General features: G+C 50.8%; 1 protein-coding gene across 9 annotated transcripts in view; it reads right to left on the reverse strand.

Annotated features, from left to right (window-relative positions):
* Nucleotides 1-17,545, reverse strand: part of epb41l2 (erythrocyte membrane protein band 4.1 like 2) — a 48,505-nt gene that overhangs the window by 16,766 nt on the left and 14,194 nt on the right. For all 9 annotated transcript variants that reach the window (XM_049004589.1, XM_049004587.1, XM_049004591.1 and 6 more), the window contains exons 2-10: nt 16,633-17,015; nt 15,882-16,103; nt 9,770-9,874; nt 8,604-8,646; nt 5,142-5,217; nt 4,026-4,244; nt 2,814-2,901; nt 683-835; nt 367-464 (exon numbers count right to left, since the gene is read on the reverse strand). In XM_049004589.1, the coding sequence (XP_048860546.1) occupies nt 367-464; nt 683-835; nt 2,814-2,901; nt 4,026-4,244; nt 5,142-5,217; nt 8,604-8,646; nt 9,770-9,874; nt 15,882-16,103; nt 16,633-17,001 (1,373 nt within the window). In that variant the 5' untranslated portion in view covers nt 17,002-17,015. The remainder of the gene's footprint in view (nt 1-366; nt 465-682; nt 836-2,813; nt 2,902-4,025; nt 4,245-5,141; nt 5,218-8,603; nt 8,647-9,769; nt 9,875-15,881; nt 16,104-16,632; nt 17,016-17,545) is intronic.

Here is a 17,545-nt window from a genome sequence, read left to right on the forward strand (position 1 = left end):
CCCTGGGGGAGACACCTCAGGTGCTCCGGAAAGCTCCAGAAAACAAACAGCATTAGCAGAGTGGGACTTCACAAAAATCTGCTCTACATGTGTCTTTTTTTTGGACAGGAAATAGATCTGATTGTTTTGCTTCCCAGGATCCAATTATATCGGTTCTATTATGGGGTAAAAAAAAAAATAATCTTTGGTCTTTCCTGACAAAAAGAAAAATGCGCGTTTCAGCTATTGTTCATTTCAGCTTGATTTCCGTCAAAAATATTCAGTCATTCAAGGCACATCAATTTCTGTTTAACCCTGTAAATCCACCAATTTCAAGCTGTGATGGGACACTGTCACACAGCACGAGGCTGGTCAAGGCTACAGTACCTGAAGAAGGTGTGATGCTCCACGCAAACCTTCCACAGCCTCTTAGCTGCACGATGGTTGGGCAGCTTAAAGCCCACGCTGCTCTCAAACTGCTCCGCCTACAGGACATCAGACAAGATGTTATGGCTCCTTGGAGCCTCCAGAGGGTGCTATGTGGAAAAGCACACTGCCCAGACACGTCCTACCGTTAGAAACACGCTCTACTGTGGTCAATCAAACCACCGGTACACTTGTCAGCTAGTAAACTGAACTGGCACCTCAAGGCAATTTACCCCCTGTAAGGAGCCTGGGAAATGGGGGGGGGCGGTTGCCATACCTCTCCAGGTCTGATCTTGATGTAGAAGTTGCTTCGTTTGTAGGAGATCTTCAGGATCTTCGGCCAGGCAAAGCGGTTTATCCGGAGCCTGTCTTTGTAGATCAGCAGCCCGTTGGCGCACACCCCCAGCATGATGTCGACACCCTCGGAGTCCTGCGCCAGAGGGGGGGGGGGGCGTTGGGACATGATGAGTGTTATAAGGGGGTGGAAAGGATCTTTCAAGGTTGGGCCCATTCAGGAATACATTCATCAATTCCAATCCAAATCAGGAAATGGAACTGGAGCTGGAATTTAAATCTCCCTGAAATTTAAATTCAATTCCAATTCTGTTCCCCGTAGTTTTTTGTTCCAGATCCCAACTCCAGTTCCATTTCATGATTTGGACTGGAATTGATGTATGTATTGCGGAATGGCCCCAACCCCGGTGCCTTTGTGCGAGACGCTCCCATTTCTGTGCCTATTACGACCTGCTATGTAGGCCTAAAGTCTTAATATGAAAACCACCACAGGCCGCAGATTCAATGAGACACTATTTTCCACCTTACTGGATTATTAATGTGGAAATACTATTATTACTCTGTATAAATATTAAAGCTGTTTAGAGCGTCTGCAAATGGGGCGTGCTATTGATTTTTAGTTAAGAGGCAGGATGAGTTGGATGGAACACATTAATGAGCCATAACACCCCTGCCCCACATCTTCCTCTCATGGAAGAGGCGCCATTAACAGCAACTCGTCCATCTGCAAGCATTTCCCTTCTACAATAGCACTCCGCAACTGGACCGGTGACGAAATATGTGGAGATTTACATCTTGGAACGCTGCCGCTGTGACCTTAAATAAGCTGTGCGAATCGGTGAAGTGCAGAAAAGTCACGTTTCCCCTGAAACGTGGTACTAGGCAGGGACAAATAAACAAAACTCTGCATAAACACAGCGCAAAAAAAGAGAGAGAGAGGGGGAAAGACTGCATGTGCCAAGCATCTGCAAATCTATACATCGCAAAACTGGAAGTTATTGGTAAACGATGTTTTACCGTTGAGGGAAATCCCATTCCTGAGACCCAAACTGTGAGTCCAAAGTGGAGCCCAGATACAATAGTTACCAGCAGTCACCCGTCCCTTGCAGTGAGTGCAGGGATTGAAGCTGCCTTCACTATAAGTGTAAATATACCGTTACAACAGTAAACACAGCTGGCCCGCCGTGAATGTGAGAGCCCTGACCCCTCCCAGTGCAGTTCCTATGGCGATCACCTCCCCATCCCTTTCCCACCCTCAGAAACTGCTGCCAACATCTGTTTATGCAGCTGAGGCAGAACTGTTGAATTTTTGGTTGGATTTCCACCCCAACCCCCCACCAGCTGCCCATGAATGTCTTGCATGTTTCCAGAGAAGCTGACAGTCTGATTGGGCTTCTCCGAAGTCCCCATCTTCATTCTGAGCAGAACTGAATGTGCACCGCGGACCTTTTCACCCACCGTTAAACTAACAAGCTGCAACTTCACCCAGAGAGTGGCCCTACTGTAGCTACAGTGCTTGCAGTTAAAAAGTGATTGTTACTTTAACTAAACCATCCATACTCATTAATAGAAAACATTTATTTATCCTGTGTGCTGTGGTACTCGAGCACCACTGGTTCACCCACTCTCAAGGGTCGTGTATCATTTTTCTTCTTTCATCTCATAACTTCACATTTGCTGTGTTTCTCAACCCGGTCCTCGGGGACCCCCAGACAGTCCATGTTTTTGCTCCCTCCCAGCTCCGGGATATGGGAGGGAGCAAAAACATGGACTATCCAGGGTCCCCGAGGACCGGGTTGAGAAAAACTGCACTATTGAACATTTGATGCTACCAGTCCTCGTACCTTTATTTTCTCCACAGGGATTAATAAAGTGTATCCATCGTCTCGCTCTGTGTTCAAACTTTAAGTGATTTAAAGGGAACTGGCAGGACCAGAGTCAACTTAACAGTGATAAATAGTAGCTAAGTAAATTTCATGCAAACTGAAAAATGCAGAAAATCAACCACATGATCTATGGCATTTGTGAGCGCGGTGATAAATAAAGTTTTTCATTCAAACACAGTGAAGCACAGGAGCAGTGCTGGGGTTGCCAAGGCGAGTCGCCCACAGTACCTTGGCATGGTGAAGGTCCACCCCATACATCGACAGCTTCTTGGCGTTCTCCAGGAACTGAGCATCTGCCTGGGCTGGACTCATTCCCCTGGTGATGGAAGGACAGGTGGAAATGTGAAGGAAACGACGGGAAGCAGGATGCCAATGCTGGCTCCTGCTGCGGGAGGCCGTACACTGGCAGTGGGATGCATTTAAAACGTCTAAACAGAGAATCATCTCCTTGGCAATTTACTGTATTTTCATAACCCATATTTTTCTTTAGAAAAAAAGCCTGACTCCACCATCAGCCACATACCAAATTCTTTTCTCTCTAGCAGACCAGTATGGAGGAATCTCCGGATTTATGTGTCTCTCGACCGCCATTATCGCTCTTACTAATTATTCGCCGTTTGGTTCTGATTAATCCCCCACAGGGTCCCAGCACACCTTCACACTGTCCTATTTTATATCTTTCACAGATAATGAGCTTGATCGCCAGCAGTTGCCAAGCTGAATAGTAATTTTAGCACGGGTGGTGGTGATTGCCAAAGTGCCCTCGTGCCCCTGGCTGCCCAGCTTAAGGGCATGCGAGCTCACATTGCTGACGGATAGACTCTGCACTTCCTGCCGACTACATTATAGATCTCGTTTCACCAGCCAGAGTGGCCACATCCCCTCAACCAGCTACCAGTGGAGTCTGATGAGGGGCAGATCAGGTGACAGGACACCCCCACCTCGCTGTCGGCCTCATGTCCCCTTCGAGGGTCCCACAGATGCTGCGGAGGCCCAGCTGACATGGTGACATCACCCTCTGCCGCTGGAGTTGCTATGCTAACAGGATGGGAGTTACATCACCACCCAGGCATGGCTTGGCTCAGTAAGAACTGTGGGTCACCCGCAGTAACCCGCCCACAGTTTCTCTTCATGTGGAGAAACGCAGCTGAACCCAGATAGCAGGGCCCTTCTCAGGCCATACTTGTGCACTTGGCTTTTTCCATGCCTTTGTTACCGAGGCACGAGGGTGAGTATGTGGTTTGGTCAGTCGTACTTCTGCATTCTCATGGCCAAAACCCATTATCGCACCAATGAGGTCATCAATGCATACTAAGGCCCATACCATGGTTTTAGATTTTTTATCCATCAGGAACTAATACCTGCTGAAACTCCACCCAGTTAATTTGCATACACATCCAGCCACTCCCCCCACCCAACACTGAGGCACCGCCCACACACCTGTGAGTTTTGTACAATTCCACCACCTTCTCCTCCATCTCCTTAGACTGCGACGGGGCAAACTGGAAGTCGCTGATGTAGTCGAGGCAGTGCCCGTCGGGGTCGTGGTCCCCCATCTCAGCCTGCAGGGTATAGGAGCCAAGCAGCGAGTGGGTGACGAAGGAGCAGGGCAGCCGGCCGGAGGCGATGTCCTGGCGGAGCTGAAGGCACAGGAGATACCTGCAAGGGAGGAGCACAGGCAACATGTTCAGCGACTGGTACTTGGGTCACATGGTATAAATATCTGCAGGGGACTAGCAGAGGCACCATCCGTAGGGGGCGGGAGATGGGTTAATAGGTGTAAATTGGCAGCACGAAGTAAATAAACCGAGGAAATACTACACTGATGTATACACAGCAACTGTAAATGAGAACAACTGAAAAACAACAGATGTTCCATCTGGCAGAGCTGCGTATAGCCTGAACTCAAAGCTAAAAACGGCGGCGTGAGCAAACGTGTGAAACAGGGTGGGTGATTAGAGTTTACGCGGCGCGTTGGGCCCAAGCCTTCGAGGCGACGAAAATGCAGCCGCGTCAGGTGTGAAGCGAGAGCATTTCTTCACACGAGAATCGGGCCCGGTGTGTGTATAAAAGGTCAACTGAAACTCTATGCTACATGAGAGCATCTTCATAAGATCTTCAAGGACCAGACCGAGAAGACAACGACAGGCCTACATCAGAACAAGAGCTCGGCATGTGGGTGGGTCTTATTCAGATGCCATGTCCTACTCCTGTCCCGTTTACTTTGGCACTTCTGAGGAATGACACCAAGTCATTCCAAGAGCACTTAGCCACTTTCTACTTGGGTTTATGAGTTATAGAACATGAACTGCACTATTAAAACATATATTTCCAGGTTTAATGTCTTTAAAAGAATGTACACACAAAAACCCACCAACTAATATGTCTTCACTTCATTGCTGTAGATGCCCCTTCAGACTGGGCCTATCTAAAGAACGAACATCACTGTTTATCTCTGCATGCATCTCTATGGATTTGCAGCCAAGGGCTGTTTAATCAAGCTGCTCAAAGAGCCTGGGAGAAGGCAAGGTGGTTCAGGCCACAAATGGAAGGTACCTGGTTATATCCTCGGTGAGCTGGGAGGGGTCGGGGGGGTAGAATTTGACGCTGAAGGCAAACTGCCATGGACAGTCTGCAAGAGACAGACAAACACCAGGTGAGATGGCAAACTCCAGAGCGACACCACAATTCTCAGCGAGGACTGAGGGTCACGACCGAGCCCGTTTCGCTGGAAACGAGCCAACTGTGTGCTCCTGAAGCTTAAGTTGCTAAAAACAGACCTTTGCACAGAGACGACTTTGCAGGAAAAAAAAAAAATATGAGGAGGAAGAGGGGATGGGGGCCAGAGATACAAAAGACGCAGCAGCTGCAAGCTATATCACCAGAGGCAGAACTAGCCAGTTTGAAGGCTTCTCCACTACTGCAAACAGTCAGGCGGCACGACGGCTCGCACCCGGCAGTCGGGGGGCACGACGGTCCTGCTTACGGTCCAGTTAGTTTTCCACTTGACCAGATGAAAACCTCTTTAAGTGACTGGAACATGACAGCCAGCCTGAGCTTCAAAACGACCGAGCCTGGACAGGAACACTGAGAACAAGCCTCGCACTGAGGCTGCACTGTTAATCTCAGGCGCCCACACTGGGTGCATTGTGGTCTGGGTTCCATCGGACGGACTCCACCACGGTCAAGTCGGCCGGGCGCCGGGGAAGGGGGGGAGGGGTGGTGGCAACAGAGGCGGGATGAAAACGTCTGGTTCCAGTGAGGAGTCTCCGCATGCCTGGATGCCGCGACCCCTTCAGGAACGCCAGGTGCTGCGTGAAGCTCCTCCAATGAGTCGTCCAAAGGCCCATGACTTTGACGAAGGGTGCAGCGTGACCCGAGGGTTCGTGCGAACCCGCCAGCCACCCAACATTTTCATGGGAAGCTGTAGGGACACTGGCATGAATGCGCCTCTGTCCAGGAGCACTCGGGCAAGCCAAATGTTGAACTTTAAGCACCTCCTGCTCTCGAGAGACCCGAAGAAAACCTCCATTTAGGCTTGTCGAACCTCCGCCGGCCGGCTGGGGGGTGGATTTATCGAGATTCCGGAGCGAGGCAGTGAAGAGAGAACCTGCGTTTGCAAGTGGATGTGCAGCCGGGCCTCAGTTAAATGCCCCCAGGCAGATACACGATCAAGTCCCCCCTTCCAGAAATGGCCATCCATCTGCCGCAGCCAGGTGTTACGTGGGCGTCCCCTAAGCCTGGTCCAGCCCCTCGAGTCCTCAGCAGTGAGGATCCTGCGAGCCGGATCGCCCTTCAGGGAAATGCTCCACATGGCTGTAATGCTGTAACTGACGCTCCCTCACAATGCAGGTAATGTGCCTCATTCGGGACTCATCTGGCAGCCGCTCATTCGACACCAAGTCAAACCGGCGGCACCCAAGGATTCTCCAAAGAGACAGTACCGAATGAGTCCAGTCTTCATCTCAACTCGCTGGATAGCATCCATGTCTCACTGCCATACAGCAAGACAGGGAGCACAGGGACTCTAAAGACAACGGAAATCCAGAAACGGAAAAAAATTCCATGGTCTGGGACCAACCCAATGTCCTCTTTATGTACCGATCCTGCCTCAGATATGATCTTCCTGAACAAACAGATCCTGAGTAAAAACTATAAGCAGAACAAATTGGTTTGAGTAGAACTTGTTACTAAGTAATAGAATACAAAGAAAAACAGAATAACTCAAGTCAGGAGGGAGAGTTGGGCCTCATTGCTCGAATCACATTTCACAGGGACGCCGTCACCTCCGAAGGATGTGGTGAGGTAACGGAGCCCACCCCCAAATCAATGACTTCACCCCAAGCCGATTTCCCCCGCTTTGGGCCCCGTGCGTCCGATGAGGACGCGCCTCTCTGCCGGCCGCTTCAGCACCGGCCGCCCCGTTCCACACTCCATGCCACTGATCTGCCGCAGATGGGAAGCGTGTGCTCTCTATCAGCCGATGACGTCAGTGCCAAGATGGTTGTCTGAAGGGGGAGTCCTCCGTCAAACCCAAAGTCAAACACAGAGCCAAACTTCTGGGAAGTGGGGAGCAACATCTCAAACTAAAGATGCTTGGAAGAGCAGAGAGAAAAGCAGACCTAATATAACGCAAATACGAACCAAAAAATAAACAAATCATGGAAGACTGCCCCCCACCCAAGTGCTCTCAGCGATGCAAGAAAGTTGGACCCCCCCCCCCCCCCCGCCCCCAGTCCCTACGGCCACCAGGATTAACTTTTATTATCTTCAAATTAACACAACCGCATGAACAACAGAGCCAGAGAAACAAATGTTCAGCAGGTTTGGGTCACGTGCTCTATCATCACAACGATACGTGTGATTGGGCGAGGGAGCATTAATCAGCATCAGTCTTCAGCTGAAAAGGCGTCCAAGGTGATAGCCATCCCTGGCCGCAGCTGCATCATCTCTGAACCGAATCCTCCAACCATGACGTGCATGGGCATGTCTGAACATCCCTGAACATCACATAGTGGACACTGTTCCCATGGATATTACACTCCCCCTGGCAAAGCTGAACTCACTGACTTTTGCAATAAGGACCCAAAACACCCACATGACACTATCTCAGCCGTGAGGCTCGTGAAAATTCCGATGCTATACGGACGCCCTGTCATCATCGCTACACTCACAGCACTAATCTCACCGGATGTGAAAGCAGAGACTCAAACCCTGACAAGCCACAGCTACCAAACAAAGCACCAGCCCCACCAAACCAGCTTCCAACTTTTTGATCAAAGGTCCACATCAGATTTGAGTTCAAAAGTGAGGTCGGGAACAATTTTCAATAACAAAACAGCATTTCCTGAACTTTAATGAATAAACAACAACTGTCTATATTACATATCAATATATAACAACAGCAGGAGCTTCATGTAAAGACTTAACACTTGCTGGTCATTTCCACACATTTTAACATGTTGTTATGTGTGTGTGAAGTTTGGTGGTCCTACATTGTCATTTTTGCTTCCAACCACATTAAGCCTTTTTATGGTAACCACATTGATTCCATAAGGTGCATTACTGGCTTGGTCCAGATTAACTTGTGGCTTGATCTGCATCCGAACCAAGGTAGGGACCTTGAGAAGCTCTGCCTTTTCAACCTTTCTTAAATCCCTCAAGTGAAAACAGACCAAAACCAGAATTCCCCTACAGCGACAGTATGTTCGTGATGTGTATTAGCTAATAATAGTCACATTTCATCAATTTCAGAAATGTCTCATTGGACCACCTACAACTATTCTTCGGGGGGGGTGGGGGTGGTGGTGGTCAGATACCAGACTGGAAACTGCAGAGTTGAGGGATCCTTGCCTGGTTTGTTTAGCCATCGCTTGTAATCGAATGTCACGCTGTTGGTCATGCTCTTTGTACCATCGTTGCGCTTTTTTACATGAGTTACTGAGACCTGACACCGTCACGCAAATCAGGTTTCCCCTCTTATGATACGTAAAAGAGAATCAAAAGCAGACTACTTACTTCGAATCTGACGTTTGATCTCCTTTGCAGGGTCCAGCCAGCACTAAAAAGAATACAAATAAAAAAAAAATTGTAAAAACTGAGAGACGCATTAAGAAACACAAAGATTAATGTGTTGTTTGAGGCCTTAAAGCACCTCCCTGCCCAAAAGCAGCATGCGGTGACCCCCCCTGAAACAGCAAGAAGTCAATCCCATAAAGCGGGCCGTATAAAGAAGCACACCGTGCGGGATGTTTAGAGGAACTCTCGGGATTACAGTGCTAATCCCCAGAGGGCAATGTGGACAGCATTAATGCCACGTTCTCCACATCCGGTTGCCAAGGCAATTTGGCTCCTCCTTCCACAATGCAAAAGCTGAAACCAGGACTGAGGGGTACCCTGGTGATCTCTGTACAAAAACAAGAACCTTCCCAGTAAGGTCCTGCTCATGTCGCAGTGAGGACAGTGGCCCAAGAGGCTCGGGCGAGGGATTGACACAATAGACACCATTATAGAATGGGCGTCCGCTTAATTATCACAGTGGGACGTTGGCAGTGCCAACGACCTAACCAACCATTTTTGCAAGTTTGGCTGAAGCACGTAGCATTTTGTAATAAATTATGATGCCGGTGGGTACAGAGTGCGTACAGTATTGTCAGGGCAAAGAAAAAGTTGTTGTTCTGGATTTATGGCAAAAGCACTGGCATCAATCGGTGTGAAAAGTGGTCCCAGTAAACAGTGTCCACAGTCAGCAGCAGTCTAACAGCCAGAGCAGTGTTTCCCAACCCGGTCTTCGGAAACTCAGATGGTCCACTTTTTTGCTCCCTCCCAGCTCCCTGCCAGACAGCTCAGTTTTTGCTCCCATCTAGGAGCAAAGGACAGGACTGGGAAACAATGAACTGGAGTCAACGAGGACGCAAAGGCTGCACAGAAATGCCCTCAAATGCGGGGATGTACTGCATCTCACAGAGGCAGCGTCTCATTCCCATTCCAGGGGAACCATTTACTACAGAGATGATGGAAAGAAGAATCAACGTATGACGGATGATGATGATGATGGAAAGAAGAATCAACGTATGACGTTTTTACATGCTGCTAAGGGTTTTTGCAAACAGTACCTGCCGCATTAATTCATTTGTTTACCCATTAATTCTGACTCTGTTATGAGAAGGTGTGACAGACTCTACCTTCTGGTCAGCGTGGTCTTTGTAGCACAGTCCGAAGTAATCCTTCTCCAGGAGGTTGAGGTGCTCACACACTTTGGCAAAGAGGACGATGCCCCTCACCCGTTTCTGGGAAAACAAAAGCAGTAATGATTTGTTAGGGGTGGAGGAGCAGTTGGTACTGCTGCAACGAAGAATCAACGAAACAATTTTCATCGTGTTGCTCAGAGAAACATTTTAGCGGGCTGGGGGGGGGGGGGAGGGGGGGTCATGTTTTAACTGAGGCACTTGTAATATAGCCACACTCCTGTGGGAAAAGGGCACCTTTCTAAGGAGAACGAGGAAAATGGGTTTTTTATTTTTCCCGGAACAGCGGTCATGCCACATCACTCTTTAGAGAAAAAGACAGATTGAGGGTAGGCTGATTTAGGCCTTGAAATTGAAACTACCAGGCCTGCATCTCCGGGGCCAAGGGCGGCTGAGGGCGGGGCATTCCTCGCACATGCTCAGTTGGTGGAGCCTCTCGCTGTCGATGTATAGATGGGGTTAAGTCAGGGCAGGGAGTTTGCGCACGAACACAATCATCCGGCGGCATGACAGCCCGCTGACCGCCATGGAATGAGGAGAGCACGAAGTTTCACTCTGCCCTGATGGGAGGCGGATGGACACAGCCCTGGGGGCAATAACGTTATGGGACGCGTGGCACTGGAATCCTAAAAACCCAACAGAGGGGGGGAATAATACAATGATGCCGATTCCCAGAAGCTGGGAGGTAGGGGTGAGGAAAAGGGCCCGGAGGAAGAATGCGAGGCATGATGCTTTTATCGGCCAGGCCACAGAAATGCAACAAAGCAGGCTGCAGCTACCTCGTTATCGCCCAGACAATGAGCTCTGTTGACTGAGAGCCACTGGCCTGGGATGCATTCTGCCAGTCTGCCTCAGGTCACATGACTGACATTCCCGCAATGGCAACCAATGGGCACACACCTTGAGAGAGAGACCAGTTACAGTAACGACAAAAGACTCTCCCCACAGCTTAGCCGAGTTTTCCATGTGACCTTCAGCTCCATCACTGGGCAAAGTCAAAAGCACAAGGGTATTTATTCTCTAACTGCTTAATGCAGATTACCCACCAGTCATCACAGAGCATGAAGAAATTATATTCCGGTAAATGCCCGCAAACTTAAAAAGGGCAAACTGTTCTCAAAGTTAAAGCTCACAAAAACAGATAAGTTATGATCTAATGTAAGCATGAGTGAAGGTTCTTGTCTGTTCAGTATTGCTGCAACAGAACTTGCGACAATCTTGTAAGCTTGACAGGACCATACAGAATTCCTGTTCCCCGCTGAGCGGCGTGTAATTCCGCCCGGCATTCCAGACAGCCGTGCCGCGTGCAATCAAAACAAGCGCTGCTAATCAAATTACCGGGACAAAAAAAATGCAAAAGGCACCAATCAAAGGGGCCTGGCCGCTGCTGAAAGGACAGTCGACTTCCTCTTAATCCCCAATACATAAGAGGCACAGGATATTTTTTTACGCTAAGCTACAAACAGGGATGATGGGAAACCGGCGCCCCCCCCCCCCCCCCCACAGCGCCCACTCACTCCAGTAGCATATATTTAAAATCATCGTATGTCCCGTGGATCAGACCCAGACGGACATCCTTCGGAGAAGGGCTTTGAAACCCTCTGCTGTTCTTGAGCTGGGCTTGAAGTTTCTGCATCAAGGAGCATTGAAATGCAGGAAGAGCTGAATCGCAGCTTGACATAAGCACCCAATTGGCCACAGCTATACCGGTGTTAGTGGTGCATCTGAAGTAGGTTGAGCATTTTCCCCTGGTTACTTGATGTAAACCCAGAGGGGGGCTGACTGTGTTCCAATCATGACTATGCACTACAGGGACCCAGCAGGTCACATTGGGAGGATAGCGCCCTCACTCAGCCACCGTCTCGGGAAAAAGTTCCTCTGGAAACCGGAGGGCGGAGTCACGAGGGGCCGATGCGAGCGGAACGAGCCTGTCGCCAGAGACCGGGCGTTGCGACGCGGGTCTCCATGCACGCCACGGGGGAAGCGGAGAACAGCGCGTCCCCTGTTAGCGTGCCGCATTCCAGCCTTGCCGGCCAATCCTGCAGACTGAATAGAAAAGTGGCAGGGGCACAGATTCGGAGGGAGGACACAGGGAAGCCGGCCGGCCGCACGGACGGGGCTGGGAGTCGGGACCGATGGCCCAGAATAACCAGAGTCTCCATTATGACGAGCAGAGAACTACACGCCAAAGGCACCAATCTCTCCCTCGCTCTCATTAACAGACTCGCTGCTCCTGGGTCACTCGATTCACCGAGTGCACTGTCCACATGGCTTGTTAGGGCCAACGAGCACCAGCTGACAGACTGATGAGGCCAGAAAATCAGCCAGGGCAGGGTCAGACGACAGCAGGGAAGTTCATGACCAGTAGACAAAAATTCAGAGTGCAAACTCCACAAGCGTGCCCCCATAGCAGGCGAACTGTGCACAAGAGGCGTGACACAAGCGCCTCGTTTCAGCTGTGTGACTGGCTTTTTGGACCATGTAAATGCTAAGGGGTGCTGCGCAGGGTTCGCAGCCAGGAGGCCCCTAGCTTTCGGCAGCACCCGAAGGCGTCACTTATGAGCTATTCGGGAACAATCCATCCACGGCCTTTAGGGATGGGGTGGGCGAGGACGGTGGGCGTGTGTCCTAAAGGTTGCCTGTCAGCTCTCCAGAACGGTCTCTGTTGTTTCCAACTCACAGAGGCCTCACGAATGACTCATCAGCACCCCCCCCCCCCCCCCGAAGATTTTTTATTATGCATTATTTCATTGTTTGAGTTTATGGATACACAATCAATTGGGCTCCAAATGAAGTTTTGCCAGTTGAGTCATGGTTGACTTTCTCCACGACAGCTGGCTGAGCTCCACTAACTGTGGATGATGGCTAATTAACTAAATTAACTAACTGGCATGCTAAATTACACACTGCAGCAAAACCAAAATGTCAGCACTGTACAGTGTAAATCAAAACAGAAAATTATATTAAAAAAAAAAAAGAAAAAAGTAATATAAACCCATTCAGGAGTAGAGCCGCAAGTGCCGGATCAATTTGCGTTTTCATTGGCTGGTACGTGAAATCATCTCCAAGTAGCTCATCCTTCACGGATCGATAAGGACCGGCTGACTTAAGTGACCAGAACTCCCCATTAGCAGCTTGAAAGGGTCCATTTCCTCCACTGGCAGCAGCACCAGTTCAAGCCTCACGTGTAGCTCTCAGATGAGTACCAGGCCCGAGAGCGCCAACAGACACCCGGCCCACTGCTTGCTTGCTCAGGGTGCGGCCTGGCGGACACCCAGCCTTGGAAATCTCAACAAGCCGACCCCCATTGGTTAAGCCGTAAACACACGGCGAGCATCATTCGCCTGGCTTTGACGACGACAAACTGCGAATGATTACAGAACAATAATAAATAAAGAACGGCATACATCGTGAGGACAGCCTGGCATCGCTGGTACGCAAACTGGCAGGACCAGCCGCCTCGGGCGGCTAATTGTATTCCGGGGCCGTCAGAAATTAAGGATCATCTCTGGAATGCTTTGTCCGCCATTAAAGAGGTCCCCAAAGTGCACAGGCATTACAGCTCATTATAAATATGCCTGTGTCTTCTGGCTGAATGCCCCCCAACAATGGCGCGTACTGATGGCTCAGCTTTTCCGTGACCACGGACAAAGCCAGCCCTGTCGCAACCGGGTCGCGGAGAGCAATTAGAGCCAGGGTCCGTTCAGGGCCCCCACGCAACGCGTTTGGCGGCGCTGAATACACGATATCGCGGGCTCTGCCCCGGTGCTTTGAGGGGAGCAGGAAGCGAGGGGAGGGGGGAAGAATGTCAGTATTACCAGCTTGCGGACTCTAGCACTGCCGTTCATCGGCGATCAAATTCAGCCGTTACTCATCATTTGCCTGTGCTGGGGGGCAGATGCTGAGAGTTCACCCTGCCTGCAACATCCCTCCACAAATAACCCCCCCCCCCCCCCCCCCATGTACAAGGTTGCCAGGACCCATGGGGGTGACTCATCCTTTGCTGCTTATCTGGCACAGCAACCTCAGCACCATCCCACCATCATAGGGAATCTCATGCCTGACCTGCCACCTCACGGCCCCCTCCGCAGGGCGGCCGGCACAGCAGGACGCGGCACGGCCCAGCACACAGCGACATCAGCCCTGTCCCACTCCGCACGTCCCAAGGACAGAGGTGTTTTGAAAGACGCAGGAAGCTCGGTCTCTCGGTGCCATTCCGTGGCGCGGTTCCCTGCCTCATGTGTCCCAGCTTGTGGGAGGTTCACATAAAGCCAGTGCGACAATCCGGCTACAGAACTGGGCTCTGGCTACGATCACCCAAGCGATCGGCAGACACGTGTGAGCGGGCAGGGCTCATCCCATCATGGGGAAAGGCGTGACATCATGGAGAGGGACGTGCCGACAGACAGATGCATTCCAGGGTATATAAGTATTCGCTTGGCAAACTGCAGTAAAAGGAGCACTCAGAATAATGAGGCAGAATTACAAGAAGTGATCTAAGACTAGCAAGAGCATAACAGCGTGTCTGGGATAGTCCCTGTGTTACATGTACAGGGAAACATAGGCAGTGCGAGTACAGAAAACTTAAGAATTTATATGGAGGAGTGATTCCAGTAGGTGGGGGGGACTGAAACACCCCCAATCTCGAGCCAAAACGTCATCAAGGGCCAGCGAGTGTGGGACGGTGCCTAATTAAATCAATCGAGCCTCTTCAGCTCCAGTACTCTGCTCACACCATTAGCCTGCAGACAAAAATAAGATCAGCTTACACTCAACTTGATTACGGCGAAAACAACGAGGGGGGGAAAAAAATTTATCTCCGTAGGGCCGCCGTAACTCGATCTGCGTGGAGCTTCAATCTCGGCTCTCCTGTTCCGGTGCATGCTGGGAATCTCACCAAGAGCCCGGGCGCAGTCAATAAAACCCCATGAGTGATCAACAATGTCCGAGCTCTAGTAAGTTCCAGCACACTTCTTTAAATGGTATTTAGCCCCTGGGATTGTAAAGGAGAAGAGAGAGAATCTCACATACGAGCTCCCCTGGTTATGTGTGTCCCAATTGGACCAGGCATGAAGGCATTCTGATGTTAAGGCACAAGTGTGTGTCTGAAGGCCGGCTCTCGGACACATAACCCTCCCAGGGGACATGCCTGCCAGACAGTGGGCGTGACCCAGCCACAGCATGGTGCCGGTCACCTGCAACGCCGCTCACCCACAACACTGCTCCCTAATAGGCAGTTTACGGGTGACTCTCCCACAGACATGAGGGAGCTTAAACATGCTGAAAATAATCCCAACTCTGCCGGGAGTGCCAGAAAATATCGATTCTCCAGAAAAAGCCCGGCACACGCAGCTGAACCGTCACGGTGCCCTTCCTGCAGCAAACGACATCATCGTGATGAGCCATATAAAGGACAGTTTGAGTGGAAAAGTATTTAATGCTAAAAAAATAAAATAAAATTATAACTAAACCTTCGTGCGCAAATTGGACAGACCATCCTAATTCTATGCAAGCCTACAGCTAATCTGTCTGTTGTACTTTTGTGTTAAATGTCAATCACAGTAATCCATACAATTAACTGAAAATCCCACGCAAGCAGAAGCCATGCCATTCATCCTTCAGCTTTAGATTAAACGTCTACTTAGTAACGAAGGGCGCAGCGCAAATCCATTTTACGAATCTCTAGTGAGGCTCAAATGGAGAGAATAAAGGGTTTAAGGAAAAGGCTGGGGAGCCGAAGTGAGGGTGGAGCCCAGGGCTCACGTTCGGCTGCAGTGGCCTGGTTCCCTGCGAGAACAGTGCTGCTCGCCCCTCTGGGCCTCATCCATGACAACGAAATCGGCACATAACAAGGATCACGGGCCAGCGACCCCTGACTGGGTGGCCTGATAACCAGGCATGTCGGAAGAGCGTGGATGCAGGCAGATTGGGGGGGGGGGTGGGCACTTCAAAGGGGACTGAAATTATATTAAAAGCTGCTGTAGGGGCCCCAAGCTGGATTTCTAGCAAACCCTTCCCAGTATCCCACCCCCACCCCCCCCCCACTCACCTCCAGCTCGCAGGGCAGCAGCGAGCCATCCAGTAGGGTCACCTGACACGTCACAGTCTTCATCTTCTTGGCAGGCTTCAGAGAAGACTTCTCTACCTCGGCCTCCAGTTTCAGCAGCTTGCCCTCGTCCTTCTCTCCAGCCTTGCTCTCTAGCAGGTCCTCCTCCTCTTTCCCGTCGCCGATCCGTTCTGGAGACCCCTCCCCTTTCTCCTCTTTTGCAGGCTAGAATAGAGAGAGAGATGGTTGCCCCTTAACAGAAAGGTGGCTTGGAAGACGCTCCACGCTGCTCCTGCCTTTAAGGCTCTTAAGCTGAACCATACGACAGTTTTATCTCAGAAGACGGAGTTTCCACTGGCTTCATTGCCAGAGCTGATGTCAATGGGTGGATCGAAATTAGATAATGGAAAAAGGCAAGCTGCCTCTAGTGGTCACTGAAAAAATGCGTGCAGAAGGGCTCTGCTTCAGCATTAAAACAGCGCGTTTCCTGTTTTCCTCAGCTGTGAAATCATCTCAGATAAAGGCTTAATATGAGCAGCCCAACAACAAGAAAAGCAAAGATAAGCTTGCAGCGAGGCTTGCGATTCACCCGCAGCAGAGCAGGAAGGAAGGCCCGGTGCTCCCGGACTGCCGCCCTCTGATTGGCCGTCGCTGACGTCCTGCTCTCTCCCACCTTACATTACGAGCCGTTCGGACCTTTCGACCATGCTGGGGCGGGAGCAGAAGGGAGCGACCCGAAGCGGCCCTGTCATACCTGAGTGTCAGCGCTGCCTATGGAATGACTCTCGTCCCTTTCGGCCTCCTGGGGGGATGCCTCCTCCGATGGGGGGGCCTCCTGCTGCTCCTCCGTTGGGGTCTTATCCTCGCGGTCCTCGCTGGGCTCAGTGCGACTCAGCGACTTCTGTCTCTTCAGCCACGGGGGCAGGAAGCGGGAGAGGCCTTTGGCCTCCTTGGACTTCCTGTCCGCGTGCGGCGAGGCCGCCCGCGGCGTGACCCCGTCCTGGACGGCGGCCAGCTGCTCAGGCTCCTCCTCGCCGTCCTGCTGCTGCGCCGCCACAGGCTGCTCGTCTGCCTTCTCCGGCTCCTTCTTCACCTCAGTCTCAGAAGCGACCTCTGTCGTCATGGTCACCGATGACACTGTCAAGGCACAGATTTGGGGGGTGAGGGCTCAGCAAGGATGGCTCACAGAGAAATGGGGCACGTGGGGAGCAGAGTGGGAGCAAGTGCCATGGGACAATAGAAAACGACGATGTACAGATACCAGACATTTAATGTAAAATAAGTTACGTCAAAAATGAACAAACAACCGAGGTAGATGCGGACACAGGGATCCAAAAAGGCAAAGCCATGCCACTATACTGGGAGCAATTGGGGGTTCCGGTTCTTACGGGGCCTCCAACACTGGGATTGGAACCAGTGACCTTCTGCTCAGAGGCACAGGGTAATAACCTGCGGAACCGCATACATTTACTGGATGCTACTTTAGCATCTAGCGGCGACGCAGATTTTCCACAAGGATGGGAATATTTCACTCAAAAGTCAGAGCATCACAGATGTGAGACAGGGCCACTGGACGACTGCAAGCTTTGGGAGCAGGAGATGGGGCAGTTCAAAGAGCATCACACATTGTAAAGGATCCTTCCCACCCACTACACATACTCTTTTCT

The sequence above is a fragment of the Brienomyrus brachyistius genome, unplaced genomic scaffold, assembly GCF_023856365.1.
Source record: "Brienomyrus brachyistius isolate T26 unplaced genomic scaffold, BBRACH_0.4 scaffold112, whole genome shotgun sequence".
In the NCBI taxonomy this organism is placed as follows: domain Eukaryota; kingdom Metazoa; phylum Chordata; class Actinopteri; order Osteoglossiformes; family Mormyridae; genus Brienomyrus; species Brienomyrus brachyistius.